The sequence below is a fragment of the Hippoglossus hippoglossus genome, chromosome 10 (assembly GCF_009819705.1).
Source record: "Hippoglossus hippoglossus isolate fHipHip1 chromosome 10, fHipHip1.pri, whole genome shotgun sequence".
Lineage (NCBI taxonomy): Eukaryota > Metazoa > Chordata > Actinopteri > Pleuronectiformes > Pleuronectidae > Hippoglossus > Hippoglossus hippoglossus.
In genome coordinates, this window is record NC_047160.1 from 15,724,080 (window position 1) to 15,748,358 (window position 24,279).

General features: G+C 42.7%; 5 protein-coding genes across 16 annotated transcripts in view; all 5 read right to left on the reverse strand.

Annotated features, from left to right (window-relative positions):
• LOC117769021 (protocadherin alpha-C2-like) overlaps window positions 1-24,279 on the reverse strand; it is a 143,997-nt gene that overhangs the window by 49,822 nt on the left and 69,896 nt on the right. Inside the window, exon 1 of one of the 12 annotated variants that reach the window (XM_034597592.1) lies at window positions 21,614-23,992. The exons of 8 other annotated variants lie outside the window; for them this stretch is intronic. In XM_034597592.1, the coding sequence (XP_034453483.1) occupies window positions 21,614-23,992 (2,379 nt within the window). Of the gene's footprint in view, window positions 1-11,219; window positions 13,724-18,161; window positions 20,667-21,613; window positions 23,993-24,279 lie in introns of those variants that run through there. 3 more of the 12 variants (XM_034597593.1, XM_034597598.1, XM_034597588.1) reach the window with 3 other exon arrangements.
• On the reverse strand, window positions 364-3,614 carry LOC117769776 (protocadherin alpha-C2-like). The gene is made up of 2 exons (XM_034598900.1): window positions 1,001-3,614; window positions 364-372 (listed from the first exon to the last, which is right to left on the reverse strand). The coding sequence occupies exons 1-2, from the start codon at window positions 3,377-3,379 to the stop codon at window positions 364-366; spliced, it is 2,388 nt and encodes a 795-aa protein (XP_034454791.1). The 5' UTR covers window positions 3,380-3,614.
• Window positions 4,323-7,057, reverse strand: LOC117769023 (protocadherin alpha-2-like). The gene has a single exon (XM_034597600.1). The coding sequence runs from the start codon at window positions 6,912-6,914 to the stop codon at window positions 4,467-4,469; it is 2,448 nt and encodes an 815-aa protein (XP_034453491.1). The 5' UTR covers window positions 6,915-7,057; the 3' UTR covers window positions 4,323-4,466.
• LOC117769777 (protocadherin alpha-4-like) lies at window positions 7,658-10,337 on the reverse strand. The gene is made up of 2 exons (XM_034598901.1): window positions 7,959-10,337; window positions 7,658-7,675 (listed from the first exon to the last, which is right to left on the reverse strand). Exons 1-2 carry the CDS (start codon window positions 10,335-10,337, stop codon window positions 7,658-7,660), a joined length of 2,397 nt encoding a protein of 798 aa, XP_034454792.1.
• On the reverse strand, window positions 14,327-17,088 carry LOC117769778 (protocadherin alpha-8-like). Its single transcript, XM_034598902.1, has 2 exons — window positions 14,572-17,088; window positions 14,327-14,350 (listed from the first exon to the last, which is right to left on the reverse strand). Exons 1-2 carry the CDS (start codon window positions 16,981-16,983, stop codon window positions 14,327-14,329), a joined length of 2,436 nt encoding a protein of 811 aa, XP_034454793.1. The 5' UTR covers window positions 16,984-17,088.

A 24,279-nucleotide genomic window follows, 5' to 3' on the forward strand; every position in this document is an offset into this window, starting at 1 on the left:
GAGTTTTGGACATACACGCACACATTCATGGTTACGGTCTCCTGCGACCTCATGCGGTGAATGATGGGAAATGAAATACAACCCAGTGTGTAACACATGGCCATCTCATTCAAAACTTTATGAATTACAGAAATTATTAGGTTTACCTGTTGAATATTTAACGTGACAACCACTAGTGGATGGAAAAGCTAAACACTTTAGTGGCTGAACGAGTAATTGTAAAGTACAAATACTCCAACATACCCAGTAATAAGATTACAATGAAATTTAATACCATACTTTACATTGCCCATTTTAGGAATGAGGCATAAATTAAAGAGATCATATTTTTTTCCAGCATGGTTACAAAACCACATGCAGCCATCAGTAAGTCTAGCACCATGGACAGCGAATTTTTACTGCATTCAGTTTGAGGAGGCTTTGCTAAACCTCAGCTTAGTTAAACCTGTTTCATATGAGGTTACAAGCTCAGCACCAATGCAATCACTGTTTCAGTTCAGACAAAACCAAGTTGAATTCTTGTAATCACTACTAGAATGTTGCCAACATGAATAAAATAATAATGTTTTTCAGCTGAAAGACACAAAGGCAGCGTTCTCCCCGGCAGAGAGTAATATCAAAATACTGACTATGAACAAGTTCAATCCTCCCAAAGCACCATAACCATTTTACTTTTAAAAAGTTGATACGTGGAATCTTGCTCAAAACCGCCGGAGGTAGATTTACATGTCGTCAATTGGGAAAGGGCTAGAAATTGTTATACTTGTGATCCAGCAAACAATATAAAACATTTAGATTCCTTAAAGTACACACATACTGTCATGAAAAGTTAGATTAGTTGATGCAACAAGTGCAATAGATTGTCAGACTGATAGTATTTATTTGCCTAATTTATGATGTTATTGGATTTCTGCTGTATTGCTTAAAATAATAAGCAATTAGGAAATCTTGTGTTTTTGTCATTGTTACATTTTCCAAGCATCCAGCACAAATTGCCTACCTTGTCTTTGTTGGGCAAAGTCTGAGTCCTGTTGAACATGTCTCCCTCATTAATACTGATCAGTTCCGCATCTACAGGGGGAAACTGTGCAGGGAAAACCACAACGTCACTCTTCAGCGTGTCTGAGCTGAAGCAGACGTCATACTGCTGAGTAGCTTTAGAGTAAGACCAGCTTCCGTCAGGGTGGGTGGTGATCATTGGGGCGCTGTACCTGCTGAAACTGCTGTCTGTCCTGTGGCATTTGACAGCTATTAAAGTGATGAGGCTGAGCAGAAAGATGACTGACACCGACACGATCCCGATCAGCAAATACAGGTTTAAATCAGAGAAGCCATCGTCCTTTGTGGGCACATGTCTGAACTGAGTCTGGATGTCAGCTGTGCTCTCGACAACCACCACATCTATAGACACAGTAGCTGACAGGGAGGGTTCTCCGTTATCAGAAACCAGCACCACCAAGGGGTGAGTTTTCAGGTCATTGTCACTCATTCTCCTCTTAGTCCTGATTTCCCCGGTGCTGGTTCCGATCCGGAAGAGGTTGTTTCCTTTGGGCTCAGAGAGGTGATAAGAAAGCAGCGCGTTGTATCCAGAGTCTGCGTCTACAGCCCTGATCTTTGCCACAAAGTATCCCGCTTCAGCAGAATAGGGGATGCTCTCACTGTTAACGGAGCCGTGCTCAGAATATGGAGAAAGAACCGTAGGACTGTTGTCATTCTCATCCAGGATAAAAACGTTCACAGTCACGTTGCTGCTGAGCGGAGGAACACCAGAGTCTGTGGCCTGAACTTTAAACTGAAACGTTTTCAACTCCTCGAAGTTAAAGGCCTGCAAACTGACTATATCTCCTGTTTCTGAGTTGATGTTTACAATAGATGAAATTGGAATATTTTTTTGAGAGTTATCTAACAACCTGTAAGTCAGCTTTGCATTACTGTCCAAATCAGGATCAGAAGCATTTATCGTATAAATAATGGATCCTGTTGGACTGTTTTCTTTCACATAAATTTTTATCACAGGCTCCATGAAACGAGGTGCGTTGTCATTGACATCAGAAACATGAACAGTAATGACCCTGGTGCTGGACAGAGGTGGAATTCCTTTGTCTGCAGCTGTAATGGTGACATTGTAAAGAGAAGTGTTTTCTCTGTCCAATGGTCCATCTACTACTAATGAATAGTCATTTTTGTAGTTGGACTTGAGTTTAAACGGCACAGAGCCCTCTACCTTACAGTTAACTACACCATTGTTTCCTCCATCTGTATCACTCACTGTGAGAAAAGCAACTACTGTCCCCAGCTCTGCGTCTTCTTTTACAGGCGTCATCAGTGACGTCACTGATATCTCTGGGGCATTGTCATTCACATCAATTATCTCTATCAATAATTTGGCATGTGCGCTACGAGGAACAGGACCTTGATCCATCGCTTGAACTCTAATCTCATAAGCAGGAGTCTCTTCATAATCTAATGTTCCCTTCACAGTAATTTCTCCAGTTTCTGAATTTAGATCAAAAATATTTGATGGATCAACGTTACCTCGTTTGAGAAAGGAATACAGGATCTTACTGTTCATGCCCTCGTCTGCATCGGTTGCATTTAACTTAATTACAAGTGAACCGGGAGACACGTCTTCTTTGACACGGACCTTGTAAAGAGATTTACTGAAAGTTGGTATGTTATCATTGACGTCTATTACGTTCACAACTAATTGTAATGAACCCGTTCGTGGCGGTCTGCCTCCATCTACAGCCGTCAGGACAAGTTTAATTACCGACTGTTTCTCTCGATCCAAAGCTTTCTGCAGCACTAACTCAGCGGACACTCCGTGTTCTACACCGCTTTGCACATCAAGAGAAAAATGTTCATTTTGACTAAGCTTGTACGTCTTCACTGAATTCCCACCGATGTCTGCATCTACTGCTATGAGGAGAAAATATCGCTCTCCCGTCAACGATGATTCCGAAATATTCAAATAATACGTGTTTTCAATAAAAGCAGGTGGGTTGTCGTTTACATCCAAAACATTGATCTCGACGCGGTGTGCAGTCATGGGGTTGTTTAAAACAGCTTGTATTTTCAACAAGCATTTTTCCAAATTAGGACACAGCTCTTCTCGGTCTATTCTCTCGTCGACAAAGATGTTTCCGGTCCGCAAATTCACGTCAAAATATTTCTTACTGTAACTCGAAACAATACGCAGATCTCTGGCCTCCAGTTCCTGCAGGTTAACGTTTAAATCCTTTGCGATATTCCCCACTACAGTGCCTTTGTTCACCTCCTCAGAAATCGAGTAGGATAACTGCGAGGCGGTCCAGTCACAAAGACAAAAGAACGTTACGACGTGAATCCAGATGAGCTCACTTTCTCTTCGGATATACATTGTTGATACAACATAAGAACTGAGCCCAGTCGATCATGTATCCTCAGCAGTGATATTTCCACCCAAAGCTAGATTGTTGTGGCGAAGCTCCTGCCCTGCTCGTCACGGCACCTTCCGTGGGTGTACTAAGGCTGATGACGATTTCTTTTTTTCCTCAGCAGGGAGGAGTTTTGGACATACACGCACACATTCATGGTTACGGTCTCCTGCGACCTCATGCGGTGAATGATGGGAAATGAAATACAACCCAGTGTGTAACACATGGTCATCTCATTCAAAACTTTATGAATGACAGAAATTATTAGGTTTACCTTTTGAATATTTAATGTGACAAGCACTAGTGGATGGAAAAGCTAAACACTTTAGTGGCTGAACGAGTAATTGTAATGTACAAATACTCCAACATACCCAGAAATAAGATTACCATGAAATTTAATACCATACTTTACATTGCCCATTTTAGGAATGAGGCATAAATTAAAGAGATCATATTTTTTTCCACCATGGTAACGAAACCACATACAACCATCACTAAGTCTAGCACCATGGACAGCGAATTTTCACTGCATTCAGTTTGAGGAGACTTTGCAAAACCTCAGCTTAGTTAAACCTGTTTCATGTGTGGTTACAAGCTCAGCACCAATGCAATCACTGTTTCAGTTCAGACAAAACCAAGTTGAATTCTTGTAATCACTACTAGAATGTTGCCAACATGAATAAAATAATCATGTTTTTCAGCTGAAAGACACAAACGCAGCGTTCTCCCCGGCAGGGAGTAATATAAAAATACTGACTATGAACAAGTTCAATCATCCCAAAGCACCATAACCATTTTACTTTTAAAAAGTTGATACGTGGAATCTTGCTCAAAACCGCCGGAGGTAGATTTACATGGCGTCAAATCTGAAAGGGCTAGAAATTGTTATACTTGTGATCCAGCAAACAATGTAAAACATTTAGTTTCCTTAAAGTACACACATACTGTCATGAAAAGTTAGTTTAGTTGATGCAACAAGTGCAATAGATTGTCAGACTGATAGTATTTATTTGCCTAATTTATGATGTTATTGGATTTCTGATGTATTGCTTAAAATAATAAGCAGTTAGGAAATCTTGTGTTTTTGTCATTGTTACATTTTCCAAGCATCCAGCACAAATTGCCTACCTTGTCTTTGTTGGGCAAAGTCTGAGTCCTGTTGAACGTGTCTCCCTCATTAATACTGATCAGCTCCGCATCTACAGGCGGAAACTGTGCAGGGAAAACCACTACGTCACTCTTGAGCGTGTCTGAGCTGAAGCAGACGTCATACTGCTGAGTAGCATTAGAGTAAGACCAGCTTCCGTCAGGGTGGGTGGTGATCATTGGGGCGCTGTACCTGCTGAAGCTGCTGTCTGTCCTGTGGCATTTGACAGCTATTAAAGTGATGAGGCTCAGCAGAAAGATGACTGACACCGACACGATCCCGATCAGCAGATACAGGTTTAAATCAGAGAAGCCATCGTCCTTTGTGGGCACATGTCTGAACTGAGTCTGGATGTCAGCTGTGCTCTCAACCACCACCACATCTATAGACACAGTAGCTGACAGGGAGGGTTCTCCGTTATCAGAAACCAGCACCACCAAGGGGTGAGTTTTCAGGTCATTGTCACTCATTCTCCTCTTAGTCCTGATTTCCCCGGTGCTGGTTCCGATCCGGAAGAGGTTGTTTCCTTTGGGCTCAGAGAGGTGATAAGAAAGCAGCGCGTTGTATCCAGAGTCTGCGTCTACAGCCCTGATCTTTGCCACAAAGTATCCTGCTTCAGCAGAATAGGGGATGCTCTCACTGTTAACGGAGCCGTGCTCAGAATATGGAGAAAGAACCGTGGGACTGTTGTCATTCTCATCCAGGATAAAAACGTTCACAGTCACGTTGCTGCTGAGCGGAGGAACACCAGAGTCTGTGGCCTGAACCTTAAACTGAAACGTTTTCAACTCCTCGAAGTTAAAGGCCTGCAAACTGATTATATCTCCTGTTTCTGAGTTGATGTTTACAATAGATGAAATTGGAATATTTTTTTGAGAGTTATCTAACAACCTGTAAGTCAGCTTTGCATTACTGTCCAAATCAGGATCAGAAGCATTTATCGTATAAATAATGGATCCTGTTGGACTGTTTTCTTTGACATAAATTTTTATCACAGGCTCCATGAAACGAGGTGCGTTGTCATTGACATCAGAAACATGAACAGTAATGACCCTGGTGCTGGACAGAGGTGGAATTCCTTCGTCTGCAGCTGTAATGGTGACTTTGTAAAGAGAAGTGTTTTCTCTGTCCAATGGTCCATCTACTACTAATGAATAGTCATTTTTGTAGTTGGACTTGAGTTTAAACGGAACAGAGCCCTCTACCTTACAGTTAACTACACCATTGTTTCCTCCATCTTTATCACTCACTGTGAGAAAAGCAACTATTGTCCCCAGCTCTGCGTCTTCTTTTACAGGCGTCATCAGTGACGTCACTGATATCACTGGGACATTGTCATTCACATCAATTATCTCTATTAATAATTTGGCATGTGCACTACGAGGAGAGGTGCCTTGATCCATCGCTTGAACTCTGACCTCATAAGCAGGAGTCTCTTCATAATCTAATGTTCCCTTCACAGTAATTTCTCCAGTTTCTGAATTTAGATCAAAAATATTTGATGGATCAATATTACCTCGTTTGAGAAAGGAATACAGGATCTTACTGTTCATGCCCTCGTCTGCATCGGTTGCATTTAACTTAATAACGAGTGAACCGGGAGTCGTGTTTTCTTTTACACGCACTTTATAAAGCGTCTTGCTAAAAATGGGCGTATTATCATTGGTATCTAAAACATTAACATTTATTTTGAGTGTACCCGATCTCGGAGGTTTTCCTCCATCCACAGCCGTCAGAATAAGCGGAATTAGCGACTGTTTCTCTCGATCCAAAGCTTTCTGCAGCACTAACTCAGCGGACACACCGTGCTCTCCGCCGCTTTGCACGTCCAGAGAGAAATGTTCATTTTGACTCAGCTTGTACGTCTTCACTGAGTTGCCACCGATGTCTGCATCTACTGCTATGGGGAGAAAATATCGCTCTCCCGCTGACAGCGATTCCGAGATGTTTAACCAATAAAACTGTTCAATGAATTCTGGCGAGTTATCATTTATATCTACCACACTAACCTCAATGCGGTGTGCATTCATTGGATTGCTTAAAACAGCCTGTATTCTCAGGGAGCATTGTGCTGTGTTCGGACAAAGCTCTTCTCGGTCTATTCTCTCGTCGACAAACAGGTTCCCGGTCCGCAAATTCACGTCAAAATATTTCTCACGGTAACTCGAAACAATTCGTAGATCCCTCGTTTCTAGATCCTGTGCATTCAAGTTCAAATCCTTTGCGATATTCCCCACCACCGTGCCTTTGTTCGCCTCCTCTGAAATGGAGTAAGATAACTGTGCAGCGGACCAGTCACAAAGACAAAGCAGCGCAAAGATATGAATCCAGGCGTGTATATCGTTTTCCATCGTTGTACAATGAACATTAGATCCCCGCTAGTCGTTTACGTCCAGTTTATGTATGTATATCCGTCATAAACACGAATATCCAGCGGCAGCAGCAGCCCGTCTCGCCACCTACAACCCCAGTGTCTTCTCTCAACTGACGGTTTAAGGTCTCCCGTGCAGGGAGGAGTTTCACACACACAATCCAAAAAAGAAATCTATGGTCTCGAGCGACATCACGTGGTAAACGACTCACACGTCAACACAAATGTTTCACACAATAGTTTCGTTGTATGAACACAAAATCAAAGATTATTTTTAGTGTCATAATTCATGTTACGCATTTTTATATTTAATCCTGAACGTTTTCAGTTATAGATTTGAAAATGTACGCATCACTACAACTTTCAACTGATGCAGTGTGTCCAGTAAGAGACCCTGACCCCTTAATTTCAGGGATTTCAGATTCTTCTATAAAAATAAATGAGTTAAATTGTGAAGCAAATAATCAGCTAAACAGAATACAATTATACCAATGTTTTGTTTTTTTACCTTTGAATTTAAATGGTTAAACGATAGATATTCAGAAAGGTCCGAGATTCCAAAGGTGGCTTTGACTCATTTCAGCACCACGGAGAGCGCCGTACATTCAGGCTATAAACTGCAGAGATGCATTAAACTGATGCTACTTCAAACGACTTCCATCTCAGGACCATAGGATATAGACAAATAATTAATAACCTGTAAACGTTTAAGAAAAGTCCACCTTATAAGTGAGTCACTTGCTGTAGACCGAGGGACGAAGAAAGTTGACAGCACCACGGAGAGATGTTTTCCGTTAGAGTATTACTGTAGATATTTACGTAACAATTATCATATTGCTGAGAGGTAGATATATTTCGTTGTCCTTTATAAGGGGGATGGAACGCACACCTTCATTTATTTCTTAAATTGTCTATTTTAAAAATGTAGGTTTAGTTTAATTTTGAATGCAGGTATTTTGTTTTACCCAAAGCAGCTAATGGTATACATGAAAGACAAAATTTGCACTGATTGATTGTCTCTTACCTTGTCTTTGTTTGGTAAAGTCTGAGTCCTGCTATAAGTGTCTCCTCCGTTTATACTGATCAGTTCCGCATCTGCAGGCGGAAACGGTGCGGGGAAAACCACTACGTCACTCTTGAGCGTGTCTGAGCTGAAGCAGACGTCATACTGCTGAGTAGCATTAGAGTAAGACCAGCTCCCGTCAGGGTGGGTGGTGATCATTGGGGCACTGTACCTGCTGAAACTGCTGTCTGTCCTGTGGCATTTGACAGCTATTAAAGTGATGAGGCTCAGCAGAAAGATGACTGACACCGACACGATCCCGATCAGCAGATACAGGTTTAAATCAGAGAAGCCATCGTCCTTTGTGGGCACATGTCTGAACTGAGTCTGGATGTCAGCTGTGCTCTCAACCACCACCACATCTATAGACACAGTAGCTGACAGGGAGGGTTCTCCGTTATCAGAAACCAGCACCACCAAGGGGTGAGTTTTCAGGTCATTGTCACTCATTCTCCTCTTAGTCCTGATTTCCCCGGTGCTGGTTCCGATCCGGAAGAGGTTGTTTCCTTTGGGCTCAGAGAGGTGATAAGAAAGCAGCGCGTTGTATCCAGAGTCTGCGTCTACAGCCCTGATCTTTGCCACAAAGTATCCCGCTTCAGCCGAATAGGGGATGCTCTCACTGTTAACGGAGCCGTGCTCAGAGTATGGAGAAAGAACCGTAGGACTGTTGTCATTCTCATCCAGGATAAAAACGTTCACAGTCACGTTGCTGCTGAGCGGAGGAACACCAGAGTCTGTGGCCTGAACTTTAAACTGAAACGTTTTCAACTCCTCGAAGTTAAAAGACTGCAGACTGACTATATCTCCTGTCTCTGAGTTGATGTTAACCATTGTGGACACTGTCGCTGAATTAGTATTACTCTCGAGAAATGAATATCGCACCTGGCCATTCTGGTCAATGTCAGCATCAAATGCAGATACCGTATTAATAACTACCCCAACTTTACTGTTTTCTTTTACATAGACATTAACCACAGTTTCTTGGAAACGAGGAGAGTTATCATTTATATCAGAAACGTGAACAGTAATAACATTCGTGTTGGAAAGAGGTGGGGTCCCGTCATCGGTGGCTGATATGGTGACGTTGTAGGAGGAGGTAATTTCTCTGTCTAGAGCCCCGTCAACAACTAAAGAATAGTAGTTTTTATAGTTCGTCTCTAGTTTAAAAGGAACCTGATTCAAGATTTTACATTTAACTTCACCATTTCTTCCTCCATCCTTGTCCAGTACAGAGACAAGTGCAATAGCTGTACCTACATCAGCGTCCTCCTTTACATTATTGAGAAGTGACGTCACCGTTATCCCGGGAGCGTTGTCATTTACATCAATTACTTCAACCAGCACTTTACAGTGTGCAGACATCGGTGGCTGAGCTTTATCGTTTGCCTCTGCGCGGATCTCAAACGCAGTGTGTTCCTCAAAATCGACATTAGCTTTGACCATTATCGCACCCGTAATGGGATCGATATGAAAAAATTCCAATATGTGATCCTGGCCTTTACTTCTTAAGGAATACACAATCTCTCCGTTTGTCCCTTCGTCTGCATCGGTTGCATTTAGAGTTATCACCGTTGTTCCGAGTGGCGTATTTTCAAATATACGAGTTTTGTACAAGGGACTATTAAACACAGGAGGGTTATCGTTAATGTCCAAAACGTGTATAGTGACCTGCGATGTACCAGATCTCGGCGGAGTCCCTCCATCTATAGCGGTGACAGTGAGGTGTATCACAGGCTGTTTTTCTCGATCCAGCGCCTTTTGTAATACTAACTCAGCCGACACGCTTTCTCCTCCTTTGTTTGTTGCGATAGAAAAATATTCGTTCGGTGTTAATTTAAACGCATTGACCGTGTTCTTGCCTACATCTGCATCGACGGCCTCCGACAACGCGAATTTCATTCCAGGCAGAGTATTCTCTGCTATGTCTATAATTTGAGTCTTTTCCGTGAATAACGGGTCATTGTCGTTCACATCTTGTATATTTATTTCTAAGCGATACAGCTTCAGTGGGTTGTTTATCACAGCTTCGACACTGACAGTGCATGTTGTGGCTTTCGCACACAGCTCCTCTCTGTCTATTCTTTCATTAACGTAGAGAACGCCGCTCTTTACATTCACCTCAAAATATTTCCTCTTTGACCCACTAACAATCTGAAACATACGTGATTCCAAATCCTGGAGGCTGAGGTTTAAATCCTTAGCGATATTTCCAACTGATGTTCCAGGATTCACTTCCTCGAACACGGAATAGGAAAGCTGCACAGACTCCGCTTCCCAACAATACTCCAGCAACACGATCACCAGATAGGAAACAATAGACGTCCTCAGTGGTGCAGGCATATTTCCATTAGGTGATTTTTAAACAAAGATCCAAGGCAAGAAATCCCCGTCGAGAATTTTCCAAGCACCACAAAATACAACTTAAGACTGTAGGCTGAATATTGTTGGATATAGGGATAAAATAGATCGTCGCTTGAACCGTTCGTTCTCTCTTTGTGATGAGGATGATGATTCAACCCGTCTACTAAAACTGGGAGGAGCGTGGACGTACCACATAGGACCCTCAGTGTCACGGTCTATATCGTCCCCGTGCGGAGAACTGCCACAACTACATATGTATGAATGTAATGCAAAAGCAGCTTGTATTTCCAAGTGAAGAAAGTTTTTAATTGTATTGTTAAAAATAATCAGAATTCCTACCAAATAAGAGGGAAATATTCTGGTATTATTTCCAATAATTTCAGTTGACGAAATTATTGTTTTTGCTGTTACGGAGCAAATGAGCCAAACAGACAAAAGGCGAAGTAAAAACAGCGTCTGGAACACCACTGAATTCCTCTTGTTTATGTCTCAAGGAAAACTGTTCAAACCTGAATTTAGGTTTTCGATAATGATAAACGAGTTGAAAGTCACACATTTCACTCCACACCAACATCATTCGTTTCGTTTGTACGTATTAACACTGAGGGGGTGGGGGGTGGGGGGGGGGGGGGGGGGTATTTACTGTAGATATTTACGTAACAATTATCATATTGCTGAGAGGTAGATATATTTCGTTGTCCTTTATAAGGGGGATGGAACTCACACCTTCATTTATTTCTTAAATTGTCTATTTTAAAAATGTAGGCTTAGTTTAATTTTGAATGCAGGTATTTTGTTTTACCCAAAGCAGCTAATGGTATACATGAAATACTAAATTTGCACTGATTGATTGTCTCTTACCTTGTCTTTGTTCGGTAAAGTCTGAGTCCTGCTATAAGTGTCTCCTCCGTTTATACTGATCAGTTCCGCATCTGCAGGCGGAAACGGTGCGGGGAAAACCACTACGTCACTCTTGAGCGTGTCTGAGCTGAAGCAGACGTCATACTGCTGAGTAGCATTCGAGTAAGACCAGCTCCCGTCAGGGTGGGTGGTGATCATTGGGGCGCTGTACCTGCTGAAACTGCTGTCTGTCCTATGGCATTTGATAGCTATTAAAATGATGAGGCTCAGCAGAAAGATGACTGACACCGACACGATGCCGATCAGCAGATACAGGTTTAAATCAGAGAAGCCATCGTCCTTTGTGGGCACATGTCTGAACTGAGTCTGGATGTCAGCTGTGCTCTCAACCACCACCACATCTATAGACACAGTAGCTGACAGGGAGGGTTCTCCGTTATCAGAAACCAGCACCACCAAGGGGTGAGTTTTCAGGTCATTGTCACTCATTCTCCTCTTAGTCCTGATTTCCCCGGTGCTGGTTCCGATCCGGAAGAGGTTGTTTCCTTTGGGCTCAGAGAGGTGATAAGAAAGCAGCGCGTTGTATCCAGAGTCTGCGTCTACAGCCCTGATCTTTGCCACATAGTATCCCGCATCAGCAGAATAGGGGATGCTCTCACTGTTAACGGAGCCGTGCTCAGAGTACGGAGAAAGAACCGTAGGACTGTTGTCATTCTCATCCAGGATAAAAACGTTCACAGTCACGTTGCTGCTGAGCGGAGGAACACCAGAGTCTGTGGCCTGAACTTTAAACTGAAACGTTTTCAACTCCTCGAAGTTAAAAGCCTGCAGACTGACTATATCTCCTGTTTCTGAGTTGATGTTGACCACTGATGCTACGTGTGTACTCTTGGGCGAACTATTAATCAGGTGATACGCTGACTTTGCGTTTTCGTTTAAATCTGAATCGAATGTCGTCAGAGAATATATTGTTGATCCAATGGGACTATTCTCTTTCACATAAACATTAATCTGCGAATCCAGGAACCTCGGAGGATTGTCATTAACATCAGACACGTGAACAGTTATTATGCTGGTGCTCGACAGAGACGGAGTTCCTTCATCTGTCGCTGTAATTGATACATTATATTGGGAAACACTCTCTCTGTCAAGAGTCCCATCCACTACTAACGAATAGTAGTTTCTATAGTTAGATTTCAATTTAAAGGGCACATAACCTGTTAACTTACAGTTTGTCTCGCCATTTTTGCCTCCGTCTTTATCGGTGACAGTCACCATGGCAACAGCTGTGCCAATTTCAGCGTCTTCTTTCACTGGACTCATCAGTGATGACACAGAGATTTCCGGAGCGTTGTCGTTCACATCGATAACTTCGACTAAAACCTTGCAGTGCGCACTGCGAGGAGGAGTGCCTTTATCTCGCGCTTGAACACGAATCTCATAAGCTTGATTCTCCTCATAATCAATATCACCTTTCACGGTTATTTCTCCAGTTTTATCATTCAGGGCAAATTTACCATCAGGGTTTAAACGGCCCCTCTCTGTAAAAGAGAACAAAAGCTGGCCATTAACACCGTCATCTAAATCAGTAGCTGTCAGCGTCAATAACTTCGTGCCTACATTTGCATTTTCAACCACTTGGACCTTGTAGAGAGATTTACTGAAGACGGGTGAATTGTCGTTTACATCCAGAACATTAATTTGTATCTGTAAAGTCCCCGTTTTGGGAGGTTTTCCACCGTCTATCGCAGTCAGCGTTAGTTCAATAACATCTTGTTTTTCTCGATCTAAGGCTTTCTGCAGCACTAACTCAGCAGACACACTCTGCTCACCAATGCTCTGTATGTCCAGCGAGAAATAATCATTCGGGTTCAATTTGTAAGTCTTCACCGAGTTGATCCCTGCGTCTGCGTCATGAGCCACAGGCAGCGGATGCCTCTCTCCGATATAGGAAGACTCGTACATATCAATTATACTTATTTCTTCCAGGAAAGACGGCGCATTGTCATTGATATCATTAACCACAACTTCAATTCGATGGAGGCTGCGAGGGTTACTCAACACCACCTCTATGTTTAAAGAGCACTTTACCGTATTCGGACAAAGCTCTTCCCGGTCTACCCTCTCGCTAACGAAAAGCACTCCGGTTTCGTGGTTAATGTCGAAATAGCGCTTGTTGTACGCCGAGGTAATTTGAAGACCCGCGGACTCGAGCCGTTGAACATTGAGATTTAAATCCCGAGCGAGATTCCCCACCGCCGTTCCTTTGTCCACCTCCTCTGATATCGTGTAGGATATCTGAGCCACGGACCATTCGCAGAGACAAAGCAGGGTGAAAAGCAGACCCCCAATGTTATTCCATTGTTCCCGAGCAGCCATCGCTGTTCAGAGAAAAAGCGACGTGTCCTGGTCACTGCCTTTTGGCCCGTCCGCGAAAAAAACACCACTTTTATAAATCCATTCTGACTGAGGTCCTCTCTCTTCAGGGCTTCACTCGACTGTACACTATCTCCACAAAGCACAGACAGATGATGACGTTTACGTGTTTTGTCACGAGTAGAGGAGGAGTTTCTTCTAAACTCTGAACACAATATTTTTGCATGGTCTCCAGCGACCTCTCGTGACACTTTTGTGTAAAGAATGACTGCCCAAAATATTATTTTCATCATGTACAGTGTAATTAATATTTTAGCCTGATATCAATAATTTGTGTTTTTTTGAAAGACTAACTCAATGGGTAGACTGTTCATAGAGCCATTGTTAAGTTTAAGTTTAATTAACTTGTGTTGTTAATCGTTTTTATTCACATGATTTCTAGTTTTGTTGTTCTTTAACAGCACCTATGCCTTTTTATTTATTTTCACAATTACTGGACATAAGAACACAGGATATAAACTGCAAATCAGCACCACCACAACCAGCATCTGAATATCGCTGCAAAGAAAATAAGAAAACAATGTTTTCAGGACCATGGACAGCGACTCAAACCAGTTTTAATGCATTTCATGCCGTTGCTCAGAGTACTGCTTTGAAGATACCGAAGAACTTAGATCACAGATTTCCTGTTTATCCGGGTCAAAGTGCCATCAAACCATTGGGAATTTGTTTTACATGCCACAGAGATAAATAGACTACAAACAAGAGTGAGATATCACCACTTTCAGATTTATGAGTGAGTTTGTGTGTGCGAGTATAGCTGGCCCCTATCAAATGACTAGACACAAGTGTGTGTGAGTATAGCTGCACATCATTGATATTTAAAGTTGAAAAATCATTTGCAATCCATTTAAATGTTTTAAAGATTTTGCACGCTTAAATGTTTTACAAAGCTGTGAAATCTGTTACAACTCACCTTGTCTTTGTTCGGTAAAGTCTGAGTCCTGCTATAAGTGTCTCCTCCATTTATACTGATCAGCTCCGCATCTGCAGGCGGAAACGGTGCCGGGAAAACCACTACGTCACTCTTGAGCGTGTCTGAGCTGAAGCAGACGTCATACTGCTGAGTAGCTTTAGAGTAAGACCAGCTCCCGTCAGGGTGGGTGGTGATCATTGGGGCGCTGTACCTGCTGAAACTGCTGTCTGTCCTGTGGCATTTGACAGCTATTAAGGTGATGAGGCTCAGTAGAAAGATGACTGACACCGACACGATGCCGATCAGCAGATACAAGTTTAAATCAGAGAAGCCATCGTCCTTTGTGGGCACATGTCTGAACTGAGTCTGGATGTCAGCTGTGCTCTCAACCACCACCACATCTATAGACACAGTAGCTGACAGGGAGGGTTCTCCGTTATCAGAAACCAGCACCACCAAGGGGTGAGTTTTCAGGTCATTGTCACTCATTCTCCTCTTAGTCCTGATTTCCCCAGTGCTGGTTCCGATCCGGAAGAGGTTGTTTCCTTTGGGCTCAGAGAGGTGATAAGAAAGCAGCGCGTTGTATCCAGAGTCTGCATCTACTGCCCTGATCTTTGCCACAAAGTATCCCGCTTCAGCAGAATAGGGGATGCTCTCACTGTTAACAGAGCCGTGCTCAGAATATGGAGAAAGAACCGTAGGACTGTTGTCATTCTCATCCAGGATTAAAACGTTCACAGTCACATTGCTGCTGAGTGGAGGAACACCAGAGTCTGTGGCCTGAACTTTAAACTGAAACGTTTTCATTTCCTCGAAATTCAAAGACTGCAGACTGATAATATCTCCTGTCTCCGAGTTGATGTTCACCAATGTGGGGATTGAAAGAGATTTACTTTCACTGTTTAAAATCGAGTAGCTCACCTGACCATTGTTGCTGGTGTCTGCATCTATTGCAGTCACTGTTTTGATTACTGTTCCTACTTTGCTGTTTTCTTTCACATAAATGTTTATCACCGGTTCTGGGAAATATGGCATATTGTCATTAACATCAGAAATGTGAACAATAATGACGCTGACATTGGACAGAGGAGGACTCCCTTCATCTGTAGCTGATATAGTTATATTGTACTGTGGAGTGACCTCTCTGTCGAGGCGCCCGTCAACCACCAAAGAAAAATAGTTTTTGTAATTTGTCTCTAACTTGAACGGGACGGTGTTCAAGATCTCACATTTTACTTCACCGTTTTTGCCACTGTCTCTATCTAGAACTGATACGAGTGCAATAGCAGTACCTGCACCAGCGTCCTCGTTCACTGTATTGAGCAGTGACGTCACAGTGATTTCCGGAGCGTTGTCATTTACGTCAATCACTTCCACCAGCACTTTACTATGAGCAGACATCGGAGGCTGGCCTTTGTCTCTCGCCTCTGCCCGGATCTCAAAAGCTCTTCTTTCCTCATAGTCGATTTTTCCTTTCACTGAAATGATCCCCGTGTCAGGGTCAATTTTGAAAACGTCCAGAATGTGATCCTGGTCCTTGCTACGAAGAGAATATACTATTTCACTGTTTGGGCCCTCATCTGCGTCGGTCGCATTTAAGGTGAAGACTGCCGTACCGATGGGGATATTTTCAAAAATTTTAATTTTGGATAGAATATTGCTAAACATCGGTGCGTTGTCATTAATATCAAGTACATTTATTATAATTTCTGATGTGCCTGAATTTGGTGGCGAGCCCCCGTCTAATGCTGTTAACAGGAGCTGTAGATGCGGCTTTTTCTCCCGGTCTAGAGCTTTCTGCAGCACTAACTCTGGAGATATACTCTCCCCTCTTTTGTGTGTCGCAAGACTGAAGTATTCATTCGGACTGAGTCTATACGCACTAACGCCATGTTTACCTACATCAGCGTCGCTTGCCTCCGATAACTCGAATCTGAACCCAGGCACTGTGTTCTCTGCGATGTCCAGTATCTGGGATTTTGTGTTAAATGACGGAGAGTGGTCATTCACATCTTTGATTTCTACCTCGACGCGGTAAAGCTTCAATGGGTTGTTAATCACAGCCTCTACGCTGACGGTGCATTTAGGTTCATCCGTGCAAAGCTCTTCTCGGTCTATCCTCTCACTGACGTGAAGAAATCCGGTCTTTAGATTTACCTCGAAATATTTCCTCTTGGATCCGGTAACAATTTGAAACGAACGCGTCTCCAAATCCTGCACGTTGAGGTTTAGATCCTTGGCGATATTTCCGACATTAGTTCCCGGGTTTACCTCCTCTGAAACGGAGTATGAGAGCTGCCCAGACGCCGATTCCCAGTAACAGTCCAACAACAGCAGCACCAGATATGTAACAAAAGACCTCCTGGTATTCGGCAGAGTCATAATTCCGTCGAAAATGAACCAAGCATACATCCACAGCGATGTTTCTATTGTGGAATGATGAGATGTGACAAAATTGCAGGCAGCGCTATGTCGACTTTCATATTTTAAAGACAAATAATCCACCGTGCGCCCCGTCTCATCCCGTGTCTCTTTGTGATGAAAACCCACAGTCCCTTCGTTTGCTTTAACTCAGGGAGGAGCCATGACGTTTCAGTGTTACGGTCTAAAGCGTCACCGTGTGGTAACTTTATTAAACTGCACACCTACAAAGTACACATTCTCATTCAAAAATGTGGACAACCACTGAATTATAAATGACACCGTGAGGCTTGAAATTGTTGTTTTTTTTAGATTCAAATTACACATTAAATTCCTAAATATATGGACATGGCTCACAGTTATTTTTAGCAGCACAGAAAGAGTGCTTTTTAAAAGTTAACGTGTAGAGTGTGCTGAGACATTTCTCTATCAAATTACCAAAATTACAACTAATTTGAACAGATATTCAACATCAAAATCAAGGCTGTATGTCTGACACAAGTAAAACAGCATCTTTAAACTTTGTATTGAGCAATTTATGTTTTAATCATGAAAGAGAACGTGTCTTTTCTCCATGACAGCATGTGGTAGAGTTTGCGTGCCTAGGAATCTAAATATCCAAGATGTAAATTGAAAACACGAGATTATATGGAGTTTAGGGCTTCAATAAATTAGGCGATTCACAATCATTCCCAAAGTTACTCATCGACAATAAAACATTGAACCAACTGTTAAAGCAGGAAGTTGGGATGGCAAGCACATTTCTGACTTAAACCAGTCAAAGTCAAACACTCACGTCTTCAAATTCTATCATCATAACTACAATTGCAATTATACTGCATAACCTATTGTAACTGGCTTCTTAGGAGAGAAGAAATATACCTATTGGCCATATGTGAAGAGGCAGATCACAGTAAAAAACTGACGCTCAGTACCACGGACAGTGACATAATTTAAATGCATTAGTTCGCAGCCAAAGCAGGGAACACTGAACAAGACATGTGGAGCAGGCCTGTAAGACTAGAACGTGTGACTTCCCGCCTTCTTTAACTCAAACTTAGACTGTCTTTCTAATGACAGACTGTTGTTAAACAAAGTCTTTTATTAAGGTTATTTGTGTGATTCTACTTTCAACATAACAATGAGACATTGGCTACAAATGTTCTTACCTTCTCCTTGGTGGGTAAAGTCTGAGTCCTGCTATAAGTGTCTCCTCCATTAATACTGATCAGCTCCGCATCTGCAGGCGGAAACGGTGCCGGGAAAACCACTACGTCACTCTTGAGCGTGTCTGAGCTGAAGCAGACGTCATACTGCTGAGTAGCTTTAGAGTAAGACCAGCTCCCGTCAGGGTGGGTGGTGATCATTGGGGCACTGTACCTGCTGAAACTGCTGTCTGTCCTGTGGCATTTGACAGCTATTAAAGTGATGAGGCTCAGCAGAAAGATGACTGACACCGACACAATGCCGATCAGCAGATACAGGTTTAAATCAGAGAAGCCATCGTCCTTTGTGGGCACATGTCTGAACTGAGTCTGGATGTCAGCTGTGCTCTCAACCACCACCACATCTATAGACACAGTAGCTGACAGGGAGGGTTCTCCGTTATCAGAAACCAGCACCACCAAGGGGTGAGTTTTCAGGTCATTGTCACTCATTCTCCTCTTAGTCCTGATTTCCCCGGTGCTGGTTCCGATCCGGAAGAGGTTGTTTCCTTTGGGCTCAGAAAGGTGATAAGAAAGCAGCGCGTTGTATCCAGAGTCTGCGTCTACTGCCCTGATCTTTGCCACAAAGTATCCCGCTTCAGCAGAATAGGGGATGCTCTCACTGTTAACGGAGCCGTGCTCAGAGTATGGAGAAAGAACCGTAGGACTGTTGTCATTCTCATCCAGGATAAAAACGTTCACAGTCACGTTGCTGCTGAGTGGAGGAACACCAGAGTCTGTGGCCTGAACTTTAAACTGAAACGTTTTCAACTCCTCGAAGTTAAATGAGTGTAGACTGACTATATCTCCTGTCTCTGAGTTGATATTAAGCATAGCAGACAACGGCACTTTACTTTTGTCGCTGACTAATGAGTAGCTCACCCGACCATTTTCACTAATGTCAGCATCAGTTGCAGATACTGCTTTCAAAACGGTGCCAGCTGGACTGTTTTCTCCCACATACATATTTATTACACTCTCTGAAAACAGAGGCGTGTTGTCATTTACATCAGAAACCTGAACAATAACCACACTTGTGTTAGAGAGAGGGGGACTGCCTTCATCTGTGGCTTTAATAGTAATATTGTAGTGGGTAACGAGTTCCCTATCCAGAGCTCCGGCGATAACTAAAGAATAATAATTTTTGTAGTTTGTCTCTAATTTAAAAGGGACCGCATTCAATATTGCACATTTCACTTCACCATTTTTCCCACCATCTCTGTCAAGAACCGAAACAAGTGCAATGGCTGTACCAAGTTCAGCATCCTCCCTCACTGTACTGAGCAGTGACGTCACCGTGACGTCAGGGGCATTGTCGTTCAAGTCCACCACCTCCACGAGCACTTTACACTGAGCTGTTAACGGAGGATGGCCTTTGTCCGCAGCCTGCACGCGGATTTCAAAGGCAGGATTTGCTTCAAAGTCAATCTTTCCTTTAACTGTTATTATTCCCGTTTGAGCATCGATTTCAAAAATGTCCAAGACACGGTCCTGATCTTTCGAATTCAGTAAATACACGATGTCTTTGTTTGGACCTTCATCCGCATCAGTTGCAGTCACTGTCACTACTGTAGTGCCAAGTGCTGCATTTTCCGTGATACTTGTTTTGTAGAGAGTTTTGCCAAAGACTGGAATATTATCATTGATATCCAGAACATTAATTAATATTTCTGATGTGCCTGATTTCGGAGGCGTTCCTCCATCTACAGCGGTCAGCGTTAGTTTAATCAAAGCCCGTTTCTCTCGGTCTAATGGTTTCTGCAGAACCAGCTCGGCTGACACGCTCTCTCCTCTGTGCACCACTAAAGAAAAATATTCATTGGGATTCAGCTTGTATGTGTTAATACTATTTTTCCCGACATCGGCATCGTAGGCAGACAGCACAGGGAATGTAGCTCCCGGTAATACGCTCTCTGCGATGTCAATAGTTTGGGATTTGGCACTGAAAGACGGCGGATTATCATTTACATCGAGAATATTCACTTCAATCCGGTAAAGTTTGAGTGGATTATTTATCACAGCTTCGACGTTAATTGTACATTTTGTCGCTTTGGCACAGAGCTCTTCTCTGTCTATTCTTTCAATGACGTAGAGAAAACCTGACTTCAAATTTACATCGAAATATTTTCTCTTTGATCCAGTAACGATCTGAAACATACGTGACTCCAAATCGTGAACGTTCAGGCTCAGATCCTTGGCGAGATTTCCAACAGAAGTCCCCAGGTTTACCTCCTCTGAGACGGAATAGGAGAGCTGCCCGGATACCGCTCCCCAGTTATACTCCAAGACAACAAGCACTAGATATGTCCCGATATAAATCTTTCTCCCCGGCGACGGCATAATTCCACACAGCGAGAACAAAACATAGATCCGTATGTCGACGCGTCTTCTCTTATTAAGACCAGAGCATCGTTTGAAACATCAACTCATGTGCCACCCGATGTCTGTATTTATTCTCCTGCGCCCTGCGTCTCATTCTAACAAAGCATTGACAAAAATGATGATCCCTGTATAATGTGGGAGGGTCCTCTAAACGTCAGCGACCTGCCGGCGGTGTTCTGGTCTGTATTGCCACCTCATGGCCAGTTGACATAACTACAATGCTTTGAAATAAACACAAGCAAACATAGATTTTTCAAAGAGATCTGAAGACGTCAAGTGTCTCATATCAGTAATAAAATACTAAAATTGCAGCTGCTTAATTTCTACATGCAATACTATGAAATCACAGCATACTAACTGCATTTACCACATATTTCAGGACCATGGATAGAGCACCACAATGATGCATCATTGTAAGCACACTCGGGGTGAGACTGTCTGTAATAAGTCCTAAATATTGATTTATTAGATATAAAAATATATTGTGAGAGGAACACAAAACATACTTTTAAAGTATATATTAAAACAAGGTGGATGACCGATATTTATCAGAACCAAATGATTTACAACTTCCCATGCAAACAAACTATCCCAAGCATCCCAAGTTCATCTCTTTTTCACAGTACTTGTGGGATGTTCATTTTGCCACCAAATACTTAAATACACCACCATGGTGTATTTAACTTTTACAGCGTAGTGCATAGCCCGACATATGTTTAAGATCTCGATTTTTCCATCGAGATCCAAGACTAACATTATGACAAACAAGTCAAACTAATTGTGCACTGTATGACATGGAAGCAAATTAAACATGATGACGAGTTTCTAAGCCTAAAAAAGTAAATTTTATTTCGTCATTAAAATACACCATTAGTGACAAAAACGAGACGTGTGAATTAAACTCCACAAACACAAACTAAGGCAAGATCATAACAAATCGAGAAGCAAGGTAAAATGTCTCTCGAAATTGAATTGTAGAAGCTTACATCACAACTACAGTATATCAATAAAAATGTACTCGGTATTATCCTTACCTTGTCTTTGTTCGGTAAAGTCTGAGTCCTGCTATAAGTGTCTCCTCCGTTAATACTGATCAGCTCCGCATCTGCAGGCGGAAACTGTGCAGGGAAAACCACTACGTCACTCTTGAGCGTGTCTGAGCTGAAGCAGACGTCATACTGCTGAGTAGCTTTCGAGTAAGACCAGCTCCCGTCAGGGTGGGTGGTGATCATTGGGGCGCTGTACCTGCTGAAACTGCTGTCTGACCTGTGGCATTTGACAGCTATTAAAATGATGAGGCTCAGCAGAAAGATGACTGACACCGACACGATCCCGATCAGCAGATACAGGTTTAAATCAGAGAAGCCATCGTCCTTTGTGGGCACATGTCTGAACTGAGTCTGGATGTCAGCTGTGCTCTCAACCACCACCACATCTATAGACACAGTAGCTGACAGGGAGGGTTCTCCGTTATCAGAAACCAGCACCACCAAGGGGTGAGTTTTCAGGTCATTGTCACTCATTCTCCTCTTAGTCCTGATTTCCCCGGTGCTGGTTCCGATCCGGAAGAGGTTGTTTCCTTTGGGCTCAGAGAGGTGATAAGAAAGCAGCGCGTTGTATCCAGAGTCTGCGTCTACTGCCCTGATCTTTGCCACAAAGTATCCTGCTTCAGCAGAATAGGGGATGCTCTCACTGTTAACGGAGCCGTGCTCAGAGTATGGAGAAAGAACCGTAGGACTGTTGTCATTCTCATCCAGGATAAAAACGTTCACAGTCACGTTGCTGCTGAGCGGAGGAACACCAGAGTCTGTGGCCTGAACTTTAAACTGAAACGTTTTTAACTCCTCGAAGTTAAACGACTGCAGACTGATTATATCTCCTGTTTCTGAGTTGATGTTAACCATTGCAGATAATGGTAACGTGTCAATGTTACTTTGTAAGAATGAAAATCTCACTTGACCATTCTGATCGATGTCGTCATCAAATGCTGACACTGTTTTTATAACTGCTCCTACTGGACTGTTTTCTCTCACATAGACATTAATGGTAGATTCTGTGAATTCAGGTCTGTTATCATTTACATCTGACACGTGTACAGTAATAACACTTGTACTGGAGAGAGGTGGGCTCCCCTCGTCAGTAGCAGTGATGCTGATATTGTATTGAGATGCGCTCTCTCTGTCAAGAGGACCGTCCACCACCAGCGAGTAGTAATTCTTATAATTCGACTCAAGTTTGAAAGGGACGTTATTTGAAATTTTACAGTTCACGATCCCATTTTTACCTCCGTCTTTATCAAATACTGAAACAAGAGCAATAGCTGTGCCGATGGACGCGTCCTCTTTCACAGTGTTTAACAGTGACGTCACTGAAATTTCAGGAGCATTGTCATTGACGTCGATGACTTCAATCAATAATTTGGCATGTGAAGTGAGGGGAGACGAAGCTCCATCACTGGCCTGAACTCTTATCTCAAAAGCGTTGTTCTCTTCAAAGTCGATATTCTTTTTATTTGTTACAGTCCCTGTTTTTTCATCGATAGAAAATAGGTCGGTTTGTTTTTCCTGATCCATTTCAATAAATGAATACGATATTTGTCCGTTTTGACCAACATCCAAATCCGTGGCGTTCAGTGTCATTATCGAGCTGCCTATTTTCACATTCTCATAAACACTCGTTTTATAGAGTGTTTGACTGAATATAGGAGCGTTATCATTACTGTCCAACACATTCACTGTAATAATGATGCTGCCTGATTTAGCAGGAGTTCCTCCATCAATTGCAGTCAGTGTTAGACGTATAACAGACTGCTTTTCGCGATCTAAACCCTTCTGAAGCACTAATTCGGGAGATGCACCCTCTCCCTTATGCGTAGAAAGAGAGAAATATTCATTTTGACTAAGCTTGTATGTATTAACAGTGTTTTTACCGACGTCTTTGTCATGGGCACGTTTCAAGAGAAATTTAGCGCCTGTCCCTGTGATCTCAGTAATATTGATTATCTGTGACGTGCTGAGAAATGACGGTGAATTATCATTCACATCCAAGATTGTTACTTCAATCCGGTACAGTTTTAACGGGTTATTAATAACAGCTTCTACACTGAGTGAACATTTAGCTTCGTCGCCGCAGAGTTCCTCTCGATCTATTCTCTCATCGACGTAGAGGACACCAGTCTTTAGATTTACCTCGAAATATTTTTTCTTTGATCCAGAAACGATCTGAAACATGCGGGACTCCAAATCCTGGACGTTGATGTTCAGATCTTTAGCGACATTCCCGACCAAAGTCCCCACATTCACCTCCTCTGAGACGGAGTAAGAGAGCTGCCCGGACACCGTCTCCCAGTAACAATCCAGCAGCACGAACAGCAGATATATCCACACTGAGCCCGTTCTCCTCGGTAAATGCATATTTCCTCACGCCGAGAAGGACCATGCAGGCCAATCTGAATAATACGTTACAGAAACTATGATACACGGTCAGCGAAGAAATAATCCAAGCAAAGATGTCGGCATTTTCACGTCCAAAAGACACGACCGTTCTTTGTCGTCCGAGCTCTCTTTGTAACAAAGCCCACATCATCCGCTGAATCTAGGCGGAGCCCTAAGACGTTAAAGTGCAAGTCCAAATGTGATGGTCTGCAGTGTCTCCATGTGGACATTTGTCTAAACTGCATGACGTATTAACAATAATAACA

Coding starts and splice junctions, on each gene's coding strand:
- LOC117769778 (XM_034598902.1), bottom strand. CDS start 16,983: ATGTATGCTTGGTTCATTTTCGACGGAATTATGACTCTGCCGAATACC. Junction 14,351..14,571: donor CTTTACCGAACAAAGACAAG/GTGAGTTGTAAC, acceptor TCTTGTTTGTAG/TCTATTTATCTCTGTGGCAT.
- LOC117769776 (XM_034598900.1), bottom strand. CDS start 3,379: ATGTATATCCGAAGAGAAAGTGAGCTCATCTGGATTCACGTCGTAACG.
- LOC117769777 (XM_034598901.1), bottom strand. CDS start 10,337: ATGCCTGCACCACTGAGGACGTCTATTGTTTCCTATCTGGTGATCGTG.
- LOC117769023 (XM_034597600.1), bottom strand. CDS start 6,914: ATGGAAAACGATATACACGCCTGGATTCATATCTTTGCGCTGCTTTGT.